Here is a 21,437-nt window from a genome sequence, read left to right as displayed (position 1 = left end):
CACCCCCTGTTTAAAAAAGAGTCCGGGGGCGGGGGGGGGGGGTGAAGAACAACATTACAGATTTAGTCTGTCAGGGGCATTGACCCTCCGCTGAGATCGCCTCAGTCCTGGTGGTGGTGTGGGCGCCGATGTGGTCACCTGCGACACCGGGAGCATGTTGTCCTCTCCATCGTCACCTCGTAGTGGATCCAGTGAGGGGACGGATACTGCTGGGGTGGGGACTGCGGTGAGGTTCGCTGGTGGGATGGTGGGTGGCACAGGGGTGAGGGAGGCAACCAGAGGGGGGAGAAGCGGTACCAGGTCGGGGGTTGTGGGTGGGGACCCAGCGGGTGGCAGGTCCCGGAGGGAGACTGCGTCCTGTCGCCCGTCGGGGTGTGCTATGTAGGCGTACTGTGGGTTCGCATGGAGGAGGAGGACTTTCTCGACCAGGTGATCCGATTTATGGCTCCTCATATGCTTCCAGAGGAGGAACGGGCCCAGGAACTGTCAGCCATGTTGGGAGCGAGATCCCGGAGGTGGACTTTCTAGGGAAGGCAAACACACGTTCGTGAGGGGTCTCATTCGCAGCGGTGCACAGGAGCGACCAATTGGAGTGGAGCGCGTCGGGGAGGACCTCCTGCCAGTGGGAGACCAGGAGATTCCTAGACCGAAGGGCCAGCAGAACGGCCTTCCAGACCGTCCCATTCTCCCTCTCCACCTGCCCGTTTCCCCGGGGGTTGTAGCTGGTCGTCCTGCCCGAGGCGACGGCCTTGCTGAGCAGGAACTGACGCAGCTCATCACTCATGAAGGAGGATCCCCGATCGCTGTGGATGTAGATGGGGAAATCGAACAGGGTGAAGATGCTGTGCAGGGCCTTGATGACCGTGGCAGAAGTCATGTCGGGGCATGGGATGGCGAACGGGAAACGGGAGTACTCACCAGTAACATTGAGAAAGTACAAGTTGCGGTCGGTGGAGGGGAGGGGCCCTTTGAAGTCCATGCTGTGGCGCTCAAAGGGGTGGGAGACCTTCACCAGGTGCGCTCTATCTGGCCAGTAGAAGTGCGGTTTGCACTCGGCGCAGACTTGGCAGTCTCTGGTTACGGTTGCGGGCCTTGATAAAATGGAAGAACCGGGTGACCCCTGGGTGGCAGAGGTCATGGAGAGCCCGGAGTCGGTCCACTTGTGCGCTGGCACATGTACCGCGGGATAGGGCATCTGAGGCTCATTGAGCTTCCCTGGGCGATACAAGATCTCATAGTTGTAGGTGGAGAGCTCGATCCTCCACCTCAAAATCTTGTCATTCTTGATCTTGCCCCGCTGTGTAATGCTAAACATGAAGGCAACCGACCGTTGTCAGTGAGGAGAGTGAATCTCCTGCCGGCCAGGTAATGCCGCCAATGTCGCACAGCTTCCACAATGGCTTGGGCCTCCTTTTCGACAGAGGAGTGCCGAATTTCGTAGGCATAGAGGTGCGGGAAAAGAAAGCCACGGGCCCGCCCGCCTGGTTGAGGGTGGCGGCCAGAGCTACGTCCGATGCATCGTTCTCCACCTGAAAGGGGAGGGACTCGTCGACTGCGTGCATCGGGGCTTTGGCGATGTCCGCCTTGATGTGGTTGAAGGCCTGGCGGGCCTCGGCCGTCAGGGGAAAGACTGTGGACTTGATGAGTAGGCGGGTCTTGTCCGCATAATTAGGGACCCACTGGGCATAGTAGGAAAAGAACCCCAGGCATCGTTTCAGGGCCTTGGGGCAGTGGGGGAGAGGGAGTTCCGGGAGGGGGGCACATGCGGTCGGGGTCGGGCCCGAGGACTCCATTTTCCACTACTTAGCCAGGGATGGCTAAGCGGTTGGTGCGGAACACGCATTTCTCCTTATTGTAGGTGAGGTTAAGGAGTTTGCCGGTATGGAGGAATTTTTGGAGGTTTGCGTCGTGGTCCTGCTGATCGTGGCCGCAGATGGTGACATTATCTAGTTACGGTGTAGCCACCTGGGATGTTGGGCCTGGAAACAGCGGCGACCGACCGGACCTAGCAAACGGAAACGAAGTGGCCCTTCTTCCCACACCCGTTGCAGGTCGCGCACCGTGCTGGGATTTTTGCTCTGGCCACAAAAGTAACATTTGGTCTCTCCGGAGTTGGCTGGCTGCCGCGCGGCGCAGGCTTGCGGTGTACTCGAGTCGGCCGCTGGTGGGGCCCACGATGCCCACGAGGGTGCCGCGCAGTCAGAGGTGTCGGCCTCAGATTACGGGAGGCCACTTCTAGGGAGTTAGCAAGTTGCACAGTCTCTGCAAGGTCGAGCGTTCCCCCTTCCAATAGCCTCTGGCGAACGTAAGTAGACTTAATGCCCGTGACAAAAGCGTCTCTGATTAATAGTTTGGTGTGTTGGACTACCGAAACTGCCTTGCAGTTACAGTTCCTACCGAGTATCCGTAGAGCCCGCAAAAAATCGTCCTGAGACTCCCCGGGAGATGCCGTCTCGTGGCCAGGAGGTGCCTGGCGTACACTTGATTCACCGACTTGATGTAGTGTCCCTTTAGTAGCACCATTGCTTCTGAGTAGGTTGGCGTGTCCCGGATGAGGGGAAAAGCTTGTGGGCTCACCCGTGAGTAGAGGATCTGGAGCTTCTGCGGGTCTGAGAGTTCTTCAGTGGCTGCTCCGAGGTACCCTTCGAAGCAAGCTAGCCAGTGCTTAAAGGTGGCAGTGGCTTCGGCTGCGTGAGGGTTCAATTCCAGGCGATCAGGCTTGGTAAAGACGTTCATCTCGTAAAATCTTGTGCAATAAATTGATGTACTGTCAATGACCACGAGACGAGAATGGTGAAACAATCGAGGCTTTATTGCACAAGATGTTGAGCCTCCTGGAGCTGGAACCAGAATGGGAGCAGCACAGGAAAGCAGACACTTTTATACGCTGCCTACTGGGAGGAGCCAGCAGGCTGGGCTTACTGTGGTACCTGTAATACAGTGGCAGTACCGTAATACGCATAGTGTGTTACCAGTGGTGTTTACCACAATCTGCCTCTGTTCCAAAAAGTTCAAGCACTCTAAACATGTCTCAACCGCCCCTCTGTAAAATACCCTTTTTAAAAAAAATCTTCTGCATGGAGAAATTTGCCTAAGTCTCCTGCCCCTCTCTCTTGGTGAGAATGAAAAATTTTACTTGATGACTGATGTACCATCAATTGACGACAGACGAGCAGTCGGGAGAAAAACTGTGGCTTTAATCACCTTAAAGACACCTGGTGGCAGCCGGTTCCAGAATGAGGGCAGGGCTGGAGGTTGGCCATCTTTATACATGAGCCCGAGGGGAGGAGCCACAGGCAGAGCCAGCAGGGACAAGCCCAGGCATGTAACAACACAACAGTACAATACAATACAATAGTGGTTTACCACATTCGCCCCCTGTTTAAAAAAAAGAGTCCGGCGGGGGTGAAGTGGATGGGTTGAGTTGTAGGTCGAGTCTGTCTGGGGCTTTTACTTTACGCTGTGACTGCCTCAGTCCCGGCTGTGGTGTGGATATTGGTGTCGGATGAGGTGTTGAGGCCTGCATATCCAGGAGCATGTCGTCTTCTGCGTCTCGTAGTAGATGAGTAGCAATGGGGGGAGACGGTGTAGGGTCGGGGGTAGTGGTGATGATCACTATGGAACCTGCGTGTGCCAAATCCCGAAGGGAGACTGTGTCCTCCCGCCCGTCATGGTGTGCCACGTAAGCATATTTGGGGGTTAGCATGGCGGAGAAGGACCTTTTCGACTAGTGGATCCGACTTATGGCTCCTCGCATGCTTCCGGAGGAGGACGGGCCCTGGGACAGTCAGCCAGGATGGGAGTGAGACCCCTGAGGTGGACTTCCTGGGGGAAACAAACATCCTCTCATGAGGGGTCACATTGGTGGTGGTACACAGAAGCGACCGGATGGAGTGGAGCGCATCGGGAAGGACCTCCTGCCAGCGGAAGACTGGGAGACTTCTAGACCGTAGGGCAAGAAGGACAGCCTTCCAGACCATCGCGTTCTCCATCTCCACCTGTCCGTTACCCCGGGGGTTATAGCTGGTCGTCCAGCTTGAAGCGATGCCCTTGCTAAGCAGGAACTGACACAGCTCATCACTCATGAAAGAGGAACTCTGATCATTATGGATATAGGTGGGGAAACCGAACAAGGTGAAGAGACCGTGCAGGGCCTTGATGACTGTGGCAGAGGTCATGTCAGGGCATGGTATGTCGAAAGGGAAATGTGAGTACTTATCAATGATGTTGAGGAAGTACACGTTATGGTCAGTGGAGGGGAGGGGCCCTTTGAAATCGACGCTGAGGCGCTCGAAGGGGCGGGAGGCCTTTACCAGGTGTGCTCTGTCTGGCCAATAGAAGTGCGGTTTGCACTCCGCGCAGACCTGGCAGTCCCTGGTCATGGCCCTGACCCCCTCGATGGAGTAAGGCAGGTTGCGAGCCTTGATGATGTGGAAGAACCGGGTGCCCCTAGGTGACAGAGGTCATTGTGGAGGGCCCGAAGTCGGTCTACTTGTGCGCTGGCACATGTACTGCAGGATAGGGCATCTGGGGGCTCATTGAGCTTCCCAGGTCGATACAAGATATCATAATTATAGGTGGAGTGTTCGACCCTCCACCTCAGGATCTTGTCATTCTTGATTTTGCCCCGCTGTGTGTTATTGAACATGAAGGCCACCGACCGTTGGTCAGTGAGGAGAGTGAATCGCCTGCCGGCCAGGTAATGCCTTCAATGTCGCACAGCTTCCACAATGGCTTGGGCATCCTTTTCGACGGAAGAGTGTCGACTTTCGGAGCCCTGGCGGGTACGGGAGAAGAAAGCCACGGGCCTGCCTGCCTGGTTGAGGGTAGCGGCCAGGGCAAAGTTGGACGCATCGCTCTCCACCTGGAACGGGATGGACTCGTCTACTGCGTGCATTGCGGCCTTGGCAATATCTGCTTTGATGCAGTTGAAGGCCAGGGTGGATTTAATGAGTGGGCGGGCCTTGTCCGCGTAATTGGGGACCCACTGGTATAGTAGGAGAAGAACCCCAGGCATCTCTTCAGGGCCTTGAGGCAGTGGGGAAGGGGGAGTTCCAGGAGGGGGCGCATGCGGTCGGGATCGGGCCCTAGGACTCCGTTTTCCACAACGTAGCCAAGGATGGCTAGGCGGGTTGTGCGGAAAATGCATTTCTCCTTATTGTATGTGAGGTTAAGGAGCTTGGCGGTGTGGAGGAATTTTTGGAGGTTGGCCTCATGGCCGCAGATGGTGACATTATCCAGATACGGGAACGTGGCCCGCAGACCGTGCTGGTCAACCATTCGGTCCATCTTCCGTTGGAAGGCCGAGACCCCATTGGTGACGCCGAAGGGGACCCTGAGGAAGTGGTAGAGGTGGCCATCTGTCTCGAAGGCAGTCTATTGGCGGTCCTCCGGGCGGATAGGGAGCTGGTGGTACGCGGATCTCAAGTCGATGGTGGAGAAGACTCGGTACTGCACAATCTGATTGACCATGTCAGATATGCGGGGGAGGGGTACGCATCGAGCTGCGTGTACCGGTTGATGGTATGACTGTAGTTGATGACCACCCGGTGCTTCTCCCCAGTTTTGACGACCACCACTTGGGCTCTCCAGGGGCTAGTACTGGCCTCTATGGTCCCTTCCCGCAGGAGTCGCTGGACCTCCGACTTACAGTCCAGGGTGAGGTTAGCAAAGAGCGGGGGTGGGGCGACTTTAAGGGTCGAGAGGCTGCATACGGTGAGGGACGGGGGGGGACAGGGGTCCATCGAACTCCAGGGTAAGACTTTTGAGGCAGCACTGGAAGTCAAGACCTAGTAGTACGGCAGCGCAAAGTTGTGGGAGGACGTAGAGTTTGAACACAATGCCCCGCACTGTCAGGGTTGCACCACAGTACCCACGGACTTCCATGGAATGAGATTTGGAAGCCAGGGAGATTTACTGAGTCACGGGTAAGACTGGGAGGGAGCAGCGCCGTACCGTATCTGGGTGAATAAAACTCTCTGTGCTCCCGGAGTCAAACAGGCAGGTCGTCGCGTGACCGTTGATCCGGATTGCCATCATGGATTTGGCGAGGTGATGAGGTCGAGACTGGTCGAGGGTGATGGAGGCGATCTTTGGAAGGTGGGCAGGCCGATCGGATGAGCAGGGGTTCCGGGAGGCGGCGAGGCGAATCAAAGATGGCGGCCCCCACGAGTTCCACGTGGCAGGTGGCGTCGAAGATGTTGGCCAAGATGGAGGCCCCCATGGGTTGCACGTGGTGGGTGGTGTTGAAGAAGGCGGCCCCCACAAGTTACACGCAGCGCTGCTGGGCTTACAAACAGGTCGGGCCTGGCAGACTTTAGAGAAGTGGCCCTTCTTACCGCACCCGTTGCAGATCACGCTCCTCGCTGGGCAGCGTTGCCTGGGGTGCTTACTCTGGCCACAGAAGTAACATTTTGGGCCTCCGGGTTTGGCAGGTTGCTGCGCGGCACAGGCTTGCGGCACCGCCGGGTCAGGTGATGGCGGTGCCCACGACGTCCACGAGGGTGCCGCGTGGTCGGAGGTGTAGGCATCCAAGTTGCGGAAGGCCACTTCTAATGAGTCCAAAATCCGTCCTGTTTCTTGGAGGTCGAGTGTACCCCCTTCTAGTAGGCGCTGGCGAATGTAATTCGATTTTATGCCTGCGACATAGGCGTCCCAGATCAGCAACTCTATATGCTCGGCAGCCGATACCGCCTTACAACTGCAGTTCCGACCGAGTACCTGCAATGCGCGCAGAAATTCGGCTTGCGATTCTCCAGGGCGCTGTCGCCTCGTGGCAAGGAGATGCCAAGCATATGCTTTGTTGACTCCTTTAGCATGCTGCCCTTTCAACAGCGTTATCGCATCCTCGTACGAGTCAGCGTCCCTGATGATAAGGAATACTTGCGGGCTCACCCGGGAGTTGAGGATTCGCAGCTTGTGGGTCTCAGCGATGGCGATCGTGGAGGACCTGATTTACGATTCGAAGCAGCGTAGCCAGTGTTCAAACGTATTAGTGCCGTCAGCTGCTTGGGGGTCCAGCTCCAGGCGATCAGGTTTTAGCGATGGATCCATCTGAAAATTTTAAGCTGATTAAATTGATGTACCATCAATTGACGACAGACGAGGAGTCGGGAGAAAAACTGTGGCTTTAATCAGCTTAAAGACACCTGCTGGCAGCCAGTCCCAGAATGAGGGCAGGGCTGGAGGTTGGCCACCTTTATACATGAGCCCGAGGGAGGAGCCACAGGCGGAGCCAGCAGGGACAAGCCCAGGCATGTAACAATACAATACAATAGTGGTTTACCACAATGACTTCACATCACTGACTCCCCAGCCAGAGGAAATGTCACACAATTAAAACCCGGAATTTGAAAAAACTCTACTTTGTGTCTTCTTGGCCTTTTTCAGAAACAAACATTCTTTTGTGTTGTCAGCAAACTTTCTGGGCAGGTCCCTGGATGACATCTCACTTCACTGCCTAATTCCCCCCCCCCCCCCCCCCCCCCCTCACCCAACAACTCTACCCCCTCCCCCATATCGTGCACCCCATCTCTCCCCCAATCCAGTTAGCCCAGAGTCACAAAGGCCAAGTGTCCCTAATGTCAGAGCTGTTTATCACAGCTCAACCTGTCTTGGATCAACAATGCCTGACCTACTGTCCCTTCAAATAAGACTTCCGCTGTACAGTGAAATGACAAAATTAGTCCTTGCACACTGAGACAGTTCATGTTCGCTAGGTTTTGCAAAACAGGGCATCCGTGAGTCGTATTTTCTTACCCATAGTTCATGTATTTTATCTGCAAATATTTAGTTTGTATCTCCCCCCCAAAGTTCCAAAATTCTGTTCCTTTCAGACACGTTATCAGTTGTTCAAATAGGAGTAATTACCGCCCCCCCCCCGCCTCCCTGCCCCCCCCCCCCCCCCCCCTGAAAGGGTAAATATTTGAGTTAGAAGTTAAGTATGCTAATATGGTGGAAGAAATACTTTTGAAGTGACGCCACAGTTATAAACGTAGGCAAGTGCAAAGCTCATTTGTGCACAGCAATGAGGTAATGGCGGGATTCTGCAGTGTAACCCTTGGCGGGGCACGTTGCGAGGTGAGAAACGGAAAATTTGGTGAGCCAGCTTTCAGTGGCACCTGAAACTCCAACCCGCAAACGAGGATGGAAGATTTCAACCAATGACCCAATAGTGTTTTCAATGGTGTTTGAGGGATAAATATACCCCTGGGCCCCTGGGAGAAGCCGCCCTCTTTTTCTTCAAAGTGCCATGCAGTCTTTCTTATATAACCTAGGAGGGCAGATGGAGCATCTCATCGAAAGAAATGACACCTCTGATCAGTCAGTATTCCCTCAGAACTGCAGTGAACTTTCAGCCTAGATTATGTGATGGGGAGTGAGACTTGATGACACAACCTGTGGACTCAGAGGCATGTTACCTCTGATTCAAAGCTGACAATTAACTAGTTCTTCCTTTCTCTGTAAATACCAGAGGTGCACACCCTGGACTTTCAAAACACTAAAGGTTGAAAGTTGGTGTACTAATCCAGTCTGTAGCTGTTGGTATGATGTACAAAATGAAGTGTGCCTTGATGTGGTGGATCCCATATCAACGAAAGCAGACAATTTATGGTTGAATGTTCCAACAGGTTAAAGCACTCCATGACTTTGAAGCTGCTAATGCAGATGAGCTTAACTTAGAGCGTGGAGACATTGTGTTAGTGATTCCATCTGAGATCATCGAAGACCAGGTAAGCAGAAACCACTTACATAAGGCAGAGCTACTAACAGAAAGGTACTCTAAAATGTTCTTATTTTTCCACTGTTTTCAAACCACACTGAGACCCGGCAAGTCAGAAATCTGAAACTCAAAGTTAATAAACATAAGGATCCACTCAGTGGTCTCATTGGAAATTTTGCCCACAATGAAATATTATTACTATTTCCTCAGTCTTGTGCATGTGCAGGAAGAAAAGGGTCAATTGGCTCGAATAATTAAACTTCCAAAGGTTCAATGCAAGGATGAGGGGGGATCTTATAGAAACATATAAGATTATGAAGGGAATAGATAGGATAGATGCGGGCAGGTTGTTTCCACTGGCGGGTGAAAGCAGAACTAGGGGGCATAGCCTCAAAATAAGGGGAAGTAGATTTAGGACTGAGTTTAGGAGGAACTTCTTCACCCAAAGGGTTGTGAATCTATGGAATTCCTTGCCCAGTCAAGCAGTAGAGGCTCCTTCATTAAATGGTTTCTAAGATAAAGATAGACAGTTTTTTGAAGAATAAAGGATTAAGGGTTATGGTGTTCGGGCCGGAAAGTGGAGCTGAGTCCACAAAAGATCAGCCATGATCTCATTGAATGGTGGAGCAGGCTCGAGGGGCCAGGTGGCCTACTCCTGCTTCTAGTTCTTATGTTCTTATATTCTGAAGGGAAACAAAATGTTTCACCATTTCGTGGGAGTAGTTGATTGTTAAAAAAATAATGTAGTTGTCATGCATTTTTGTTTCAAACATTAGAGAAGTCGATTAAGAGTCGTGGTGAACCTCAGTTTTAGCATTGGTGAAGCAGTCCATGTGCTTTCCCAGGAGGATTTGCCTTCAATAAGAACAAAAAACTTGCAATTATATAATGTCTTCCCACACCGCAGCATCCATACGGGCTTTATATCCAATTGTTTACCTTTAGACCATAAGACATAGGAGTGGAAGTAAGGCCATTCGGCCCATCGAGTCCACTCCACCATTCAATCATGGCTGATTTCAACTCCATTTACCCGCTCTCTCTCCATAGCCCTTAATTCCTCGAGAAATCAAGAATTTATCAACTTCTGTCTTAAAGACACTCAACGTCCCGGTCTCCACCGCCCTCTGTGGCCAATGAATTCCACATACCCACCACTCTCTGGCTGAAGAAATTTCTCCTCATCTCTTGTTCTAAAGTGACTCCCTTTTATTCTAAGGCAGTGCCCCCGGGTCCTAGTCTCCCCTGCTAATGGAAACAACTTCCCTACATCCACACCTATCTAAGCCATTCATTATCTTGTAAGTTTCTATTAGATCTCCCCTCAACCTCCTAAACTCCAATGAATATAATCCCAGGATCCTCAGACGTTCATCGTGTGTTAGGCCTACCATTCCTGGGATCATCCGTGTGAATCTCCGCTGGACCCGCTCCAGTGCCAGTATGTCCTTCCTGAGGTGTGGGGCCCAAAATTGCTCACAGTATTCTAAATGGGGCCTAACTAATGCTTTATAAATGAGACTTTGAAGTGTGTTCACTGTTATTCACCCATTTATCCACAAGATTCCACAAACACCATAAAAGATGAATGACTACTGGATGGTGTGGACTGAGGGAGAAAAATTGGCCAGGCGACTGGGAGAACTGCCTGCTCTTCTTCAAATGATGTATTTTACCTCCAGCTAATAAACAATATTGATCATAATCCAAAATGCATGACCCCTCAATACTTCATTGAAGCATAAGTTTACATTTATCTGGAGAGTGGGATTTTTACCCACAATCTTCCTGAACAAAGGCAAGACTGCAACCAACTGAGGCCAGACAAAACATTAATGTCCACATTAAAGAGTGATAGCCACAAGATCAGGATCAGCTGTTGTTTGCAAAAATCTGATTGGTACTTTCCTGCGGCTTTTAATCCAAACAATTTATCTCCAAAGGTTGAACTGCAGAATAGAAATAAATTACAATGCCAGAGCTCCTTAAGAGCTAGCACTGAGCATCCAGATTGCATCTTAGTTAATGAGTTCAAGGAGTGGTTATTTGGACATTACAGGGACTGATTTGACCCCTTGAATTTTCATTTTAGATTTCACGGATGGAACTAACTTATGCTTACTTTGTGTCTGGTGACCCTAGCACAGTTTAGTATAACTACAGAACGAATTCTGTCCAAGTTTTCTATCAGAAATGTGCTAGGACTCTTCCTGTCAACCTGAACCTGGGTCTGAGTGAATCCCAGATCACAGCTGTGAGGAAGGATTCATCAAATGAGACTGTAGGAGTTCAACCGAGGAATAAACAAGGGGCTGGGAACATCCCAAACATTCCCAAACAGCCAGATGGAGAAAGATGAGCAAATGTGTAGGCAAATTGCTGAGAAATTCAGAAACAGTAGGGCAGCATTAGCACCAGTATTAGTAGATTTTAATTGCACTATTACTGACTAAGATAAAATGAGTGTAAAAGGTGGAGAATTCTTCAAATATCTTCAGGAGAACATTTTTGACCAATATATAGCCAGCGCCCAACAAGAGGGCAGTTTTGAACTTACTCTTAGGAAATGGGCACGTAGAAGAGTTATCAGCGGGAGAGCATTTTTGGTTGTAGTGATCATAATTTAACTGAATTTAGAGTAGTTATTAAAAAAAGGACAAGGGTAAACCAAGAGTAAAAGTTTTAATTTGGAGGAAATTTTTTTTTACGAAGCTGAGATGTGATTTGGCAAAAGTGGACTGGAAACAGCTACTTGAAGGTAAATCAGTGTCAGAGAAGATGGGAGGCAGTCCGGGAGAAATTAGAGAGGAATCATAACTAAAGCCCGGAATTTTCCGTCGTGCACCGCTCTGGGACTGGAAATTCCCACCCGAAGTCAATGGGCCTTTTAACAGTCCGTGAAATTGTCCTTCCCGCCCACGATGATTCTTGTGGCAGGCGGGACCAAAAGATTTACCCCAATATGTTCCCACATAGAAATGGGATGGAACTTCCAAAACTTGACAACCCTGGATGTCAAAGAATATAAAGAGTGGGTTAAAATAAAAAAGGAAAGCTTTTGGAAGATACCAAAAGCTCATGACAGCCGAAAGTCCATGGGAGTTTACAAAGTGCTGGGCTGGAGATGAAAAGGAAATCAGGAAAGTAAAAAGAGAACGTGAAAAAAGATATTGGCGTGTAAATTCAAGGAAAACCCCAAAATATTTTATAACTACAAAGAACAAAAGGATAACTCAGGAAAGAATAGGGGCAATTAGAGATCATAAAGTTAACCTGTTTGTGGAGGTGGGAAACACTGATTTGGTTCTTAATAAATACTTTGCATCTGTCTTCACAAAAGAAGAGGACAATGCAGGCACTGTTGTTGAAAAGTGGCATGTGAAATATCAGATGGTCAGAACATAGAGAGGAAAAAGGCTTAGCATCTTTGAAAGCGGATGAATCGGTGGGTCAAGGCTGCTAAGGGAATCAAGGGAGGAAATAACAGAGGCTCTGAGCATCCTCTTCCACAATTCTCCAGCTTTAGGTGTGGTGCTAGAAGACTGCAGAATGGCGAATGGTGTACTGTTGTTCAAAAAGAGGTTTGTCAGCCTAACCTTGGCAGTATTAATAAATAATACTGTGGAGGAATGGAGTTCATGGGCGAAATTCTCCGTTATCGGCGGAAAGTCCGCCGATCGGCGCAAAAAACGGCGCAAATCCCACTTGCACACCACGGACAGGCACCCAGTGCCACAAGAAGGTGAACGACCTCGTCAGAGCAGGCAGGGTGAGCCTCCCCCATATCCCCCTCCCCCATATCCCCCCTCCCCCATATCCCCCATATCCCCCCTCCCCCATATCCCCCCTCCCCCATATCCCCCCCTCCCCCATATCCCCCCTCCCCCATATCCCCCATATCCCCCCTCCCCCATATCCCCCTCCCCCATATCCCCCCTCCCCATATCCCCCCCTCCCCCATATCCCCCCTCCCCCATATCCCCCATATCCCCCCTCCCCCATATCCCCCCTCCCCCATATCCCCCCCTCCCCCATATCCCCCCTCCCCCATATCCCCCCTCCCCCATATCCCCCCTCCCCCATATCCCCCCTCCCCATATCCCCCCTCCCCCATATCCCCCCTCCCCCATATCCCCCCTCCCCATATCCCCCATATCCCCCCTCCCCCATATCCCCCTCCCCCATATCCCCCATATCCCCAAGTGAATCCAGCCCTAACCTTAACCTCTGCAATGCACGCGCAACTGATGGCGTGCATTCATATACCTGCCTAACACTGTTGCCTTTTACCCCTGCCACCACCCCCCCCCCCCACAGGAGAAGCGCGCACACAACAATAGGGAGCATGTGAGGACTGGAGGAGGGCCTGCTGATGAGAGGCCACTGACCGTACACGAGGAAAGGGCCCTGGAACTGGCTGGCGGACCTGAGGACCGGGAGGTTGCTGATGCCCACGAGCAAGTGAGCCACCAACAGCCCGTCCCCATATCCCCCCTCCCCTATATCCCCCTCCCCGTATCACCTGATCACTGCCTGATGTCTAACCATGCATGCTTCATTGTGTATCGCAGGACCAAACGTCCAGGCACCCATCCCCGCAGATGCACACCGCCCGCAGGATGCCCCTCGGAGACCACAGGAGACGGAGAGACCTGCACCCTCCAGCATGCGACGCCCGCAGGATGCCCCTCGGAGACCACGGGAGACGGAGAGACCCGGACCCTCCAGCATGCGACGTCCGCAGGATGCCCCTCGGAGACCACGGGAGACGGAGAGACCCGGACCCTCCAGCATGCGACGCCCGCAGGATGCCCCTCGCACACCACGGGAGACGGAGAGACCCGGACCCTCCAGCATGCGACGCCCGCAGGATGCCCCTCGCACACCACGGGAGACGGAGAGACCTGGAGCAACAGGGAGACGACACCCCCGTCACGTGCGGGAGCGACCACCCAGCGATGAGGGGGGCAGCCACAGGCCCCCGTCACATCCGAGCCAGGACACCACTACCCAGGACACCACTATCCAGGACACCCCTACCCGGGACACCACTACCCGGGACAGCACTACCCAGGACACCCCTACCCGGGACAGCACTACCCGGGACAGCACTACCCGGGACAGCACTACCCAGGACACCCCTACCCGGGAAGACGAAATACCGGACAGTGACTCAGAGTGGATGGGTGGAGACGAACCCCCACCCCAAAGTGCCATGGAGTCAGAGTGGGACGAAGAGCACGACACAACGCCACTGCTGTCACCAACACCCTCCACCATCGCAGAAACACTCACCACGGTTGGGCACTTTAGTGATGAGGCGTCTGGTACACTCACTGGTGCGCACAACACAGCCGTCCCGGTACAGCAGGTGGAGGTAGGAGCAGCAGAGGGACCGTGCGGTCGGAGGGCAGCCCAGGCCAAGCGAACATCTGCCGCCCAGATGGATCCCGGGTTCCTGCAGTTACCACACCCACACATAGATCCGATGCAACCACCGACACGGAGACGAGCGAATAGGGTGACGGGTGGCTTGCGGCGGCTGCGGTCGCAGGTGGAGGAGTCCACCCGCGTCCAGGAGCTGGGAGTGGTCCCGGTCATGCGTGCCACCCAGGCTGACACCGCACGGGTGGCGTCCGCGGTGGAGGCAATGGGTGCGACGGTGTCAGACATGGGGAACGGTTTGCGAGGCCTGGGGCCTTCCGTGCAGGCGGCGTCTGTGGCCCAGGAAATGGCTGCCCTCTCACAGGAGGCCATGAGCCAGTGCCAGCGCCAGATGGCAGAGGCGCTCAACGCCATAGCCCAGTCTCAGCAGGCCATGGCCCAGTCTCAGCAGGCGATAGCCCAGTCTCTGCAGGCCATGGCCCAGTCTCTGCAGGCCATGGCCCAGTCTCAGCAGGCCATGGCCCAGTCTCAGCAGGCCATCGCTGAGGGCATCGGCGCCAGTGGCCATGTGCGAGCCGGCGTCGCACTGTCACAGACAGGGTTTGACAACCCCCTGGGCTCCATGGCTGCAAACCTGCAGACCCCTGTCGATACCAGCACGGGCCTCCAGGACTGGCAGCGCCAGATGTCGGGGGCGCGTCGGATGGCCAGTCCGTTCGCATCCCCCACCCATGTAGAGGCCTGGGGGCCATCGGGCACCCCGAGGGAGGAGGAGGTGGTGTGGTCCGTCCCGGCTCCCTCTGTAGGGGAGGTCCCGGTACACCGCGACACCTCGGACTCCCCCCCTTCCGTCCCAGGTGCATCGGGTGGGCAACGGGCAGGACAGGCTGGCAGCTCGCCATCCCAGTCGCCCGGGCCGCAGCCTGGCCCATCTAGACCAGGACGCCCCAGGAAACGGCCACCAAAGGGATCCAGTGTCAGAGGGCAGGAATCACAGGAGTCCACCTCCAGTTCTGCTGTACCGTCTGGGGAACCACGTCGACGTAGTCAAAGGGCCCGTAAGGCCAAACAATTAGACACTGAGTAAGTTGGCACGGGTGCAGGGCACAGATGAGTTTTAGGGGCTAGGGCACGTGCATGAACTCCTTTGGTTATTAAAGTCAATGTTACACCTACCGAAGCTGCCTTTGTGCTCTGTCCAAAGTGTGCGGGCGTGTCATGTACGTTGAGCGCAAGTGTGTGTGTGACGGGTGGTCTTACCTCAGCCCCAGGTGAGTCTGCCCCCTTCTCCCTGGGCCGCCATCAACATCCCCCGGGCAGAGGACGGGACCGTGCGCTGCAGTGTCACAGCCGCATGCAGGGATGGTCCGGGTGGATGGTGGTACTGTGGCCATGGGTCAGACATAGTCCAACGATGTAGAGCCAGGAGCTCATCGCAGGGCGGGTTGTCATCATCCTCCATGGCCTGCGATAGACACGAGTCCACCCGCAACTGGGTGAGCCCGGCCCGTTGTGCCGCCGGTGGATCGGCAATTGGGGGGGGGTGGTGTGCATGCGGGTGGGGTGTGTGGGGTTGGGGAGGGGGGTGAGGGTGCTGGGTGGGTGGGTGGGTGGGGGGTGTGGGTGGTCGGCTGTTGCCATGGTGTGCGGTCTGTGGCCATACTACCCGATTCCCACGCCCATCTAGTCAGTGAAGCGGGCGGCTATCAGTCTGTCCCGTGCCCGCTGGGCCAGCCGGTAACGGTGGACAGCCACCCGCCTGTGTCTACCCCGTCTGCCCTGACCATTGCCCCCATCCCCCTCATCTGGGGAGGACTGCGCCTCTTCCTGCTGCTCCTCCACTCCGCCCTCCTCTGCCTGCGGCACATCGCCCCTCTGCTGGGCTATGTTGTGCAGGACGCAGCACACCACAATGATGCGGCCGACCATATCTGACCGATACTGGAGGGCGCCCCCAGAGAGGTCCAGGCACCTGAAACGCATCTTCAGCACGCCAAAGCACCTCTCGATCACTCCCCTTGTCGCTACATGGGCATCATTGTAGCGGTTCTCCGCCTCATTGCGTGGCCTCCGTATAGGCGTCATCAGCCACGATCGCAATGGGTAGCCCCTGTCGCCAAGCAACCAGCCCCTCAGCCGGGGATGGCGTCCCTCGTACATGCCGGGGATGAATGGCCGCGACAACACGAATGAGTCGTGTACACTGCCTGGGTGACGGGCGCAGACGTGCAGGATCATCATGCGGTGGTCGCAGACCACCTGTACGTTCATCGAATAGGTCCCCTTCCTATTAGTGAACACGGCCCTGTTATCTTCAGGTGGCCGCACGGCGACGTGCATCCCATCGATCGCGCCCTGGACCATGGGGAACCCGGCAACGGCAGAGAAGCCCACGGCCCAGGCATCTTGGCTGGCCCGGTACACGGGGAAGCGGATGTAGCGGTGCGCCATGGCATAAAGGGCATCTGTCACTGCCCGGATGCACCGGTGCACCGATGTCTGCGATATGCCGGACAGGTCCCCACTCGGTGCCTGGAATGACCCCGTTGCATAAAAGTTCAGGGCCACCATAACCTTGACGGACACGGGGAGAGGGTGTCCCCCGCCAGTGCCATGCGGTGACAGGTGTGCCAGCAGGTGGCAGATGTGTGCCACGGTTTCCTGGCTCATCCGGAGTCTCCTCCTGCATTCCCGGTCCGTGAGGTCCTGGTATGACTGCCGGGGCCGGTACACACAGGGCGCCCTCGGGTGCCTCCGTTGCCGTGGGGCCGCGACGTCCTCCTCCCCCTCCTCGTCCTGTCGGTCAGGTGTCCCTCCAGCCTGGGCGGCTGCCGCCTGCCCCTCTGCGGCAGCCTGCGCCGCCTCTCTGGCACGCTCCTCCTCCTGCTCCTCCTCCTCATCCAGGGCAACATAGACATGAGCGGCTGCCACCACGGCGGCCAACATCGCTGGTCTGAAAACATGACGGCCTGGTGGGGGGGGGGGAGGGGACGACGACATGTCATCATTGCCCATATCCCCTCCTCCCCCCAGCCAGGTGGCATGGACCACATGGGTCCAACTGTTGGAGGCTGGCACCTGGCCAGGTGGACCAACTCATTTGCCCTCCCATCACCCTCCTCGGCACGGACTCCCTCCCCAACCTCCACCCCGGCACGGACCCCCCCCAACCCCCAACCTCCACCCCAGCACGGACCCCCCCCAACCTCCACCCCGGCACGGACCCCCTCCCCAACCTCCACCCCAGCACGGACCCCCCCCAACCCCCAACCTCCACCCCAGCACGGACCCCCCCCCCCAACCTCCACCCCGGCACGGACCCCCCCAACCTCCACCCCGGCACGGACCCCCTCCCGGCACTCCCCCGGAGCCCAGCCTACTCTAACCACCCCCCCCCCCCGCCGCACACACACACACACACAAGCCGAGACACACCTCTCCTCACGCAATCTGCGGCCATGCCATTTCCTGCCCAGAGCCAACCCCCCAGGCCGTCACTCACCTCCTCGCTGGTCGGCGTGAGCCTGGAGCACCGGGTCACGCCGATGAAAAGGAGGTTTGATTCACGTCGACGTGAACGGTCATCACGTCGACGGGACTTCGGCCCATCCGGAAGGGAGAATATCGGCAGGCCGAAAATCGGCTGCCTTGCACAGACCCGTGACATTCTCCGCGGCAGCGGCGCCATTAACGCCCCGCCGACTTTTCTCCCTTCGGAGACTTCGGCGGGGCGGGATTCACGGCGGCCAACGGCCATTCTCCGACCCGGCGGGGGGTCGGAGAATGACGCCCCTGGTCACTAACTCCTGCAGGTAACAGGACAGGTAGATAAAGTGGTACTTCCCTTTATTAACCGAAGCGTGGAATATAAGAGCAGGAAGGTTACGTTAGAACTGTACAAAATACGATTTATGCCACAGCTGGAGTACTTTATACTGTCCTGATCGCCACTTTAGAGGAAAGATGCAATTGCGGTAGAGAGGGTACAGATGAGATTTAAATACATGACGCCAGGGATGGGGAACTGCTATAAAGATTGGATAGGCTCGGGATTTCTTGAAATGAGGAGGCTGGGGGTGGGATTTAATTGAGTTCTATAAAATTGAGGAGTCTAGATAGAGTTAAAGAACCCATTTCCATCAGCAGAGCGGTCAATAACCGGGGGGCATGGATTTAAAGTAGCTGATAGAAGGATTAGCAGGGAAATGGAATTTTTTTCACCCCGAGGATAGTGGGGATCTCAACTCCCTGAATGGGAGACAAAAGCCCTCATTGCATTTTTAAAATAATTAGATATGCACTTGAAGTGCCATAGCCTAAAGGGCTACAGACCAAGGGGTTAGATTTCATAGACCTTTTTCAGCTGGCAAAGACATGATGCAGTATAAATTTTCTATGTTTCTCTCTTCAGATTGACAAGACGAAAGCTTCTGCTTTCAGTTATTAGATACTCAGTGAAATGTGTTTTTTTGCAGTCTCGCCTTCCACACTTCCAGTGGTGAGTGAGCATATGGTAAATGTCACAGATTGTGTGCCAGTGATTTTCCTCACTGTGCTTCCTGCCATACACATTCCAGAACCTCTGTTCTTAACTGAGAATGCAAAAATGCAAAATTATCCCTTTTGGTAGTAGGTTGCTGGTAATCGCTGTGAATTGTGGCACCAAATTTACCACCCATCAAGCTAAAACAAACAAGAACGAATACATCACCGGAGGATCTGCTTTAAGCGATGTTACGTGAGGGAGAAATATTGATCGGGACATGGGGTTGTTGGTGGAGGGTAGTTACCTTGATCCTCTTTGAATAGTACCGTGACATTTGTTTTTTAACATTGACCTATGAAGATAGATTAATGCGTTCTTTGCCCTCACAGGATGCTGGCTGGCTCACAGGTGTAAGGGAGTCGGATTGGCTACAGTACGGCCCTGCCAACACCTCTAAAGGTTTGTTTCCCAAGAATTTCACTCAGCAACTGGAGTAGGCTTCAGCCGGTGTCTGTCTGTGAGGACGTTATCAGAAAAGCAGGACTTTACTCTGCAAACCACATTGTCTCCCACAGCACGGTTGTGTCCTTAGAATCTTCAAAGGGTAAATATCAGAGTTGAAAAGCTAACCCGCAAGGTTAAAAGCATCTAATGAACAAAATGAAGAGTGGAGATGTATATTAGCTGAAAACACAGGAAGCATGGCATTGACCTCGATATATTTCAAACCAACTATGGAAATGAATATGTATTTGCTTATCAAAGTGCGACTCCATGTTTATTTGTGTTCTCCTGGAGTTAATGTTGATTCTTGAATGAACCCCTCAATATCAGTATAATACTAGTGTAATCCGCCCGATGACAAATTTATGTTTTGCTCCATGCACTATATAAGTTTGTTGCAATGCATCACAGTTCAGTAGTTTGTCAAGTAGTCAAATAATCTGTATACTTATTAATCTTTAATATGTTTACTGCAAATTGTTTTCATACATACACCTCTATAGCTGAAGAGCTGTCTTTTCAGTAATGCAGTGTAAGTGACCCTACTTTATGTATTTCCTCACCATATATGTCATGCTCCTACCTCCAGCACTTCCTGTTGGCTCTGTTTTTGAACAAATCTTGTTGCTTTATTGCCAAAACAAATCTGAAAAGCCGTGTTTGTAATGTATTGTGCACAAAGATTATGAATCCAGAATGATGTTCAAGGGACAAGACTCCTCCACCTAGTGGCCGGATGGTGCTTTTCCACTTTGTTCGATATAATCACACAGGAATCTGCAGGTCATTTACAGGTGAAATAAAACGATGTGTCAGTTATCTAAAACCATGGCCTCTATTTATCCTTGCAGCAACAGTTTGGCATGTTTTATTCCAATTAAGTGAAACATGCACCAAAATAAATTCAACATTAATAATAGGCGTTGTAACTGTATCGATGTGTGGTTCTGTGATCATTGTTATTTATTTCACTGCTCGTGCCGGAATAAAGGAAAAGTAATACAGTGCTGCCCCCTGTCTCCTGTTATTTAAGAGTCTTAATGCCACACAACCAAGCTTACACAGCACCAGGATACATTTTCATCTGTACCACCTAAATGTTAAGCAGCAACTGGTTGGTGCATCAAAACCACCTGGGGAATCCACCCCCCCCCCCCCCCCCCCACTCCGCTTCCCATTTCTCCTTGATCTTCACCACCCGCTCGCCTCCCTGCTCCCCCAGCCAATTGTATATTTCCCCAATTCTTCCCTCCCCTTCCACATCCAGAAGCAACAGTCGCTCCAGCTGGGTGTATCCAGGGAACCAGATCTTTTGCACAAAATCCTTAACCTGCAGATACCTGAACACACTACCCCTCGGCAGCTGTACCCTCTCCCTTAGCTCCTCCAGACTGGAGGACCCTTCCTCCAAATACAGTTTTGTCACCTTGACCAGCCCCACTTCCCTCCACCTCCTGTATACACTATCCATCCCCTCCAGCTCAAACCCATGATTCTCACACAGCAGCGTTAGCACCAACATCCCTTCCATCCTAAAATGCCTCCTCAACTGATTCTATATCTTCGCTGTGGACTGTACCACTGGGCTCCTCGAATACCTACTCCGAGCCATTGGCAACACTGCAAATCACCATAGCCCTCAAACTAGACCCCTTACAAGATTCCCCCATCCTCACCCACACTATCCCTCTCCTTCCCACCACCGTCGCACCTTGTCCACATTCGCCGCCCAATAATAATGAAGCAAGCTCGGCAGCGCCAACCCCCCCTGCTGACTTTGCCTCTGTAGCAGAGTGCACCCCACCCTCGGCACCTTCCCCACCCATACAATGTCCAAAATGATTGTGTCCACTTTCCGAAAAAGACCTTTGGTATAAAAATCGTGAGAGTCTGAAAAATAAACAAGAATCTCGGCAGAATATTCATTTTCACCACTTGGACCCTCCCCGCCAACGTTAAGTGCAGTGTATCCCACCTCTTAAGATCCCCCCTGGCCTCCTCCACCAGCTTCGTAAAGTTCCACTTATGGAGCCCCGTCCATTCCCTCGCTACCTGAATCTCCAAATACCTAAACCTATCCCTCGCTACCGTAAATGACATCCCCCCCCCCTAAATCAGCCCGCTGTGCCAGCTCATTCACTGGGGATACCTTGCTTTTCCCACATTAAGCTTGTACCCTGAGAACCCTCAAAACCTCCCCAACAGGCCCATAATCCTTCCCATACTCTCCAATGGATCCGAAACATACAGCAAGAGGTCATCGGCATAGAGCGACACCCGATGCTCCCTCTGACCCCTCATTATCCCCTGCCACTCCGGTGACCCTCTAGGAGCCATCGC

General features: G+C 53.5%; 1 protein-coding gene across 3 annotated transcripts in view; it reads left to right on the top strand.

The window, feature by feature from the left end:
* The window catches only part of amph (amphiphysin), a 452,493-nt gene extending 432,392 nt beyond the window's left edge, over nucleotides 1–20,101 (top strand). For all 3 annotated transcript variants that reach the window (XM_072467226.1, XM_072467225.1, XM_072467224.1), the window contains 2 exons: nucleotides 8,631–8,732; nucleotides 18,983–20,101. In XM_072467226.1, the coding sequence (XP_072323327.1) occupies nucleotides 8,631–8,732; nucleotides 18,983–19,090 (210 nt within the window). In that variant the 3' untranslated portion in view covers nucleotides 19,091–20,101. The remainder of the gene's footprint in view (nucleotides 1–8,630; nucleotides 8,733–18,982) is intronic.
* Nucleotides 20,102–21,437: the final 1,336 nt, after the last annotated feature.

This window comes from Scyliorhinus torazame, chromosome 11 (assembly GCF_047496885.1).
Source record: "Scyliorhinus torazame isolate Kashiwa2021f chromosome 11, sScyTor2.1, whole genome shotgun sequence".
NCBI classification, from domain to species: domain Eukaryota; kingdom Metazoa; phylum Chordata; class Chondrichthyes; order Carcharhiniformes; family Scyliorhinidae; genus Scyliorhinus; species Scyliorhinus torazame.
Note: the sequence above shows the minus strand (reverse complement) of the source record. Positions and strands in the feature narration are given on the sequence as shown.